We start from the raw sequence: 6,940 nt of genomic DNA on the forward strand, positions 1-6,940 counted from the left end.
ATTATGAGTTCCACCAAGTATAATCTATTTTTTAAGTATGTTTCATTCGTATCAGATATATGAAAAATAGTATATGTTTTAATGTGATGTTACTAATATTATACGTACGCTATCTTTGAAATAGTAATAATTCTCACGTGCAACGCACGGTCTCTTAAACCTAATATATATATATATATATATATATATATATATATATATATATATATATATATATATATATATATATATATATATATATATATATATATATATATATATATATATCAAATGGTACTTTGGCCAAACTTGGTAGAGATAATATGATAAGGACTGTTTGCATTCTTTTTGAATTTGGTACATATATATAAATATATAGCTCACTCAAATATGGTCTCGATTTCATTAATCTTATGCCTCCCAACATAATTGCCTAAACTTTGCAAAGCAACACAGATTAACTAATCATGTTAATCAAAACATAGACCCTTCTCACCATTTGATATCTAAGATGTGGTCATAAGTTTTGGATTTTCTTTTGTCCAATCTATTTATAAGATGTTTGTATGTACCCATCCATCGTTTAGCCTCTTTGTCATCATATGTACCTTTTCCGTATATCAACATATATATAGCAACTTTTATAAGTACACAGTGATCAATAACTTGCAAGTTGTGACACTTTGTACCCGAGAAAATAAACAAGAAATATGAAACTTAATTGAACAATTTAATTACTTTATTATATAATATATATATATATATATATATATATATATATATATATATATATATATATATATATATATATATATATATATATATATAATAAAGTAATTAAATTGTTATATTCAATTAGAAATTATTGTATATATAATCAATCAGAGAAAATTTCTTTTAGAAATTGAGTTGAGAAATTGACCATCTTAAAACTATCATTTTCCAATACCCCAATCGCATGCAACTCTTGTGGTCAAATCCTCGCCTATTTATACCTCTATATTACTCTCTCACATTCTCCAAACTTTTCCTCCTACTCTTCAGTCTCTCTCTCTTGAGTTCTCTCCTATCCATTTCAACTTAAATATTTAATTCCAAAAAAGAGATACAAGACTATTGCATTCAATCCACTCATTTAATATTGCTCTCTTTTGATGCATTGTGCTTGCAATAAAAATATTACTCATTTAGCAACAATGGTACAACAAGCTCATGATCACATAGACTTTTTTTCTAGGAGATGCGTACTAGTCAACGGGCCGGTCATAGTAGGGGCCGGCCCGTCTGGTCTTGCAGTCGGTGCAGGACTTAGGAAACAAGGGGTTCCCTTTGTTATCCTAGACCGAGCCAACTGCATTGCATCTCTCTGGCAAAACAAGACTTATGATCGTCTCAAACTCCATCTTCCCAAACAATTTTGCCAGTCACCCTTTTTCCCTTTCCCTGCTAATTTCCCAGAATACCCTTCAAAATCCCAGTTTGTCAACTACCTTGAATCCTATGCTAAGAAATTCGAAATAAGCCCACGTTTCAACGAGTCAGTTCAATCCGCAAAGTTTGATGAGACTTGTGGATTGTGGAGGGTATGGACTGTGGTGGATGATTGTGAGGTTGAGTATTTATGTAGGTGGCTTGTGGTAGCAACAGGAGAGAATGCAGATAAAGTAGTGCCGAATTTTGAAGGATTGGATGAATTTGGTGGCCATGTTATGCATGCTTGTGATTACCGATCCGGCAAGGATTATGAAGGAAAGAAAGTTTTGGTGGTTGGTTGTGGAAACTCCGGCATGGAAGTATCTCTTGATCTTTTTCACCATAATGCTTTTCCATCCATGGTGGTCAGAAGCTCGGTAAGCTTCATATAGAACTTATATAGTTCGGTGAACTCAGAAAACATTATCTTAGAAAGGAAAGCTAATTTTTTTCTGTTGGTTTTGAATTAACAGGTTAATGTATTACCAAGAGAAATCTATGGAAAATCGACTTTCGAATTGGCATCTAAGCTAATGAAATGGTTGCCAGTAAAAATGGTAGATAAGATATTGTTGCTTTTGGCAAGGTGTACACTTGGAAACTTAGAAAAGTATGGTATAAAAAGACCATTGATGGGTCCAATTGAGCTAAAGAACACTAAAGGTAAAACCCCTGTTTTAGATATTGGAGCATTACAAAAGATCAAATCAAGAAATATTCAAATAGTTCCTGGAATCAAGAAGTTTTCAAGGGGTTGTGTAGAATTCATGAATGGTTCAAATCTTGAAATAGATTCAGTTATTTTAGCAACTGGGTATTGCAGCAATGTTCCTTCATGGCTAAAGGTAACAACTTTATCATTTGAAAAAAAAAAAAAAAAAAATTCAAAAGAAGATATTTTTATAATAAGTATATTGAATATTGATTCATGTGACAGTTATGGAAGTTTGGCAAAGGTTTAATCTGGCGGGGAAACCCTGACCCCGTGTGCCTTTTGGCACCTATACCGCCCACCCAGTAAGGGCTAAGTATACCGTGTAAGACACCTCCCCCAATACCCAACGAGAACTTGCAGGCCGAATATCGCCCCCGGAGGGATTCGAACCTGCACCCCATATTTGGCAAAGGGTATATTCTCGTGGGCCCAGGGTTCATAGGTGACTGGTACCACTGAAGCACTGCTTCGTTGGTACAGTTATGGAAGTTGAGATTCTTGTTAATGACTAGATACTCTGTTTTCTCTATTTTATAATAATGGGTTCTGTTTCTTATGTTCTTTAAACAAAGTCAAATACCATTTATAGTTTTATACACTTATATAATATATTCTAATGAGTTCAATTATCAAACAGGAAAGTGATTTCTTTTCAAGAGAAGGGGTACCAATGATGCCATTTCCAGATGGATGGAAGGGCAAATCAGGGTTATATGCAGTTGGGTTCACAAGAAGAGGTCTATTTGGTGCATCTTTTGATGCGATTAAAGTCTCGCAAGATATTGCCGAAATTTGGAATCAAGAAACTAGATCACAAACCAAACATTATGTCACAGTTTTATGTGATCAAAGATATAACAAGTAGAATATTACATGCCTTTTTGTTTTTTGAGTTTGTAATGTGGTACGCTAACCCGATAAAAGAAATTTGACAACGGTAAAAGAGAGAGCAGCCCTCTTCTGTTAAAGCCTAGAGGGTCCTTCTGGGCATTCTGTACAAAAAGGGAGATGAGGCTTTTCGTTCATTATGTTTTGTATTTATGTTTCGTTTCAAAATATTTACTACATATGACCTTTTTCTAGTAAAAAATGACAGTTTATGTTTTAATTGCGTTGTGTAATGATGGTATACGATATGTTAACATTTTAACTGTACTTAAGTGTGTAAGGACATAGAATAATGGTCCATAATTGTAGTAAATGAAAATGGATGGGGGAAGAACCATAAGAGTGATCCAACTAGTGTCCTAATTTATAAGGTAGGACCACCTTTCATTAAACATCTAACATTGCTATTACCCTTTAATCTTTAGGATCAAAATCACATGGTTCCAAATGAGAAATAGATGTGTAAAAGTACAACTCAATCTAATGTCATGGCGCATTGGCAACTCCTTGAGTTCTAGTTTACTAGGAATGTAATTTTATAATCATGTCATATTCAAGAGTACTCTAAGAGCATTGCCAACGGAGTCTTGTGCTACTCCCCATGTGCTCGAGGGCACCAATGGCAGCATGCCTCTACTTGGTCGCTCTCACACTTTGACCTTACATTTCTTGATATCTTTGCATTGTTGAGGAGAAAAATATGAAGGTTCGAGTTGTACTTTTTACCTTAATAATTATACATTGTATTAATTAATCATTACAATGGGTCTTAGTTTTTTTTAATGAATGATGTCACAGATGATAGAGATTTAGTTCTCATCTTGTCCTCTAAAGAAGTGTCAATGTGACGCTGATATAGCACTTTGTTTTGAGAGAAAATTTAGTGACGGTTAGAAGTAGTCTAAGATAATTGATAAGTTCTTACAACTCGTGCTAGATAACTGTGCATAGTTAAATGATGTATCCTAATTAAGTAAAAATGTTAGGGTATTACGAATTTTGAATGATAAAGAATGAAGTCCAATTTATCTTCTTAGCAACACCTGTTCAAAAGATACAAGTTTTATTATCAAAAAGATTTATTATGTGTTGGGAATTCGTAGCGAGCCCTGACAAGAATATGATAACCTCGATTATCACCCACCGACCAACAAACAGATAATTGACAAGGACACGCAAAGATAACAGATAAAATAGCTGCAAGAAACGTAAAGTACAAGGAATTTTAATGTGGTTATATCTAATCGTTTAAGCTAATGATTAGTTTAATCCACGTCTTAATAGAGAGAGTTTTCTTATCGATTTTTTGTAGGTGCATATAGATACAATGAGAATAGGGTTTCAATTTATAGGGCAAAAACCGCATCCTTTCCTAAATCGAAAAACTTGCTGGACAGGAACCACCACTTCCTTGATCTTCCACCTTACCGCTTTCATTTTCACCGTTGGAACATTGACCACATATGTGTGCACGAATTCAGCACCCAATTTTTTAACTCGAGTCATCTCCAACTGTACGGATGTCGTAATACTAGTGACTCCTACAAGAATATTATGTTCATCTTCTCCAGTCAATTGCAACATAGTTGTCGATGGAGGTGATCTAACCGAAGTCTTGAAATCTCTAGTGTTTCTGGATCGATCAAATTATTTAGTGGCTTCAATACTCCCACTAAAACCCAATTCCCTACAAGTTCCAATTCTTCCCGAGCTCCCACTCGACCAAGATCCCTCAACAAAAGCAGAAATTTCAAACATGCTAGGATTTTGAGCACTTAATCTCCCATCTAGCCGTTCCTCAGTAGGATCCTCAACTGTATATATGGTTCCCCCTCTTAACTCCACAAGCAATGGTCTGACCGCCTCTAGACACTATCCACTTTTGATCTCCAAACAACACATGACACATTTCATCATCAAACTGCCCGATTGAGATTAATCTCTTCATGAGCTTGAGAATGAACCTCACGTTTCTCAAGACTAATATAATCTAAGTGTTTTATGGAAAGATCAGCAATACCTATAACATCAAGTAGTTTCTCGTCCGTAACTCGAACTCTACTGGAATACCACCTAAAATTAAAGATCGCGTTCTTGTACGAGGACGCATGATACGAGGCACCCAAATCTAAGACCCAAGATTCGTCAAAAAACTCCTCATAGCATATCAAAGCATCTTCAACCACCGCCGTTGTGTTCTCATCTGCCTTCAAACTCGGGTACTATGATCTAAAGTGGCTAATCTGCTAACAATTCCAACAAAAAACATTTCTTTCCTGTAATGGATCTCTCTTAGATCTTATCTTGCTTCTACTTTTTATAGTGACCCGAACTTTTCCATGTTTATATATATATATTAAATGAAATTGTTATTTACATGATTAAGTGTTTCCAACATGTTAAGCAATCAAACTTGTTAAGACTTGATTAATTGAAATAGGTTTCATATAGACAATTGACCACCCAAGTTGACCGGTGATTCACGAACGTTAAAACTTGTAAAAACTATACGATGACATATATATGGTTATATATATAGTTAACATGATTTTATTATAAGTATGTATCTCATTAGGTATTTTAACAATGAGTTATATACATAAAAGTGAGACTATTAATTTAAGAAACTCGAAAACGATATATATAACGATTATCGTTATAACAACGTCTTACTAGGTACATATGAATCATATTAAGATATTGATACACTAGGTTAATTATGTTAAATGATGAGTAAATATATTATTAAGTGTATTAACAATGAAATACATATGTAAAAATAAGACTACTAACTTAATGATTTCGAAACGAGACATATATGTAACGATTATCGTTGTAACGACATTTAACTGTATGTATATCATACTAAGATATATTATATATCATAATATCATGATAATATAACAATTTAACATCTCATTTGTTATAATAAAAAATGGGTTAATAACATTCAACAAGATCGTTAACCTAAAGGTTTCAAAACAACATTTACATGTAATGACTAACGATGACTTAACGACTCAGTTAAAATGTATATACATGTAGTGTTTTAATATGTATTCATACACTTTTGAAAGACTTCAAGACACTTATCAAAATACTTCTACTTAACAAAAATGCTTACAATTACATCCTCGTTCAGTTTCATCAACAATTCTACTCGTATGCACCCGTATTCGTACTCGTACAATACACAGCTTTTAGATGTATGTACTATTGGTATATACACTCCAATGATCAGCTCTTAGCAGTCCATGTGAGTCACCTAACACATGTGAGAACCATCATTTGTCAACTAGCATGAAATATCTCATAAAATTACAAAAATATGAGTAATCATTCATGACTTATTTACATGAAAACAAAATTACATATCCTTTATATCTAATCCATACACCAACGACCAAAAACACCTACAAACACTTTCATTCTTCAATTTTCTTCATCTAATTGATCTCTCTCAAGTTCTATCTTCAATTTCTAAGTGTTCTTCATAAATTCCAAAAGTTCTAGTTTCATAAAATCAAGAATACTTCCAAGATTGCAAGTTTACTTTCAAGTTTTCTAAATCCATTCCAAGTAATCATCCAAGATCAAGAAACCTTTGTTACTTACAGTAGGTTATCTTTCTTATACAAGGTAATAATCATATTCAAACTTTAATTCAATTTCTATAACTATAACAATCTTATTTCTAGTGAAAATCTTACTTGAAATTGTTTTCGTGTCATGATTCTGCTTCAAGAACTTTCAAGCCATCCAAGGATCCTTTGAAGCTAGATCTATTTTTTTCATTTCCAGTAGGTTTATCCAAGTAACTTGAGGTAGTAATGATGTTCATAACATCATTCGATTCATACATATAAAGCTATCTTATTCGAAGGT

The 6,940-nt window shown here is 33.3% G+C and overlaps 1 protein-coding gene across 1 annotated transcript; it reads left to right on the plus strand.

Moving 5' to 3' along the window:
* Window positions 1-1,133: 1,133 nt before the first annotated feature.
* On the plus strand, window positions 1,134-3,032 carry LOC139852794 (probable indole-3-pyruvate monooxygenase YUCCA3). The gene is made up of 3 exons (XM_071842125.1): window positions 1,134-1,829; window positions 1,926-2,297; window positions 2,805-3,032. The coding sequence occupies exons 1-3, from the start codon at window positions 1,134-1,136 to the stop codon at window positions 3,030-3,032; spliced, it is 1,296 nt and encodes a 431-aa protein (XP_071698226.1).
* Window positions 3,033-6,940: the final 3,908 nt, after the last annotated feature.

This window comes from Rutidosis leptorrhynchoides, chromosome 6 (genome assembly GCF_046630445.1).
Source record: "Rutidosis leptorrhynchoides isolate AG116_Rl617_1_P2 chromosome 6, CSIRO_AGI_Rlap_v1, whole genome shotgun sequence".
NCBI classification, from domain to species: Eukaryota; Viridiplantae; Streptophyta; class Magnoliopsida; order Asterales; family Asteraceae; genus Rutidosis; species Rutidosis leptorrhynchoides.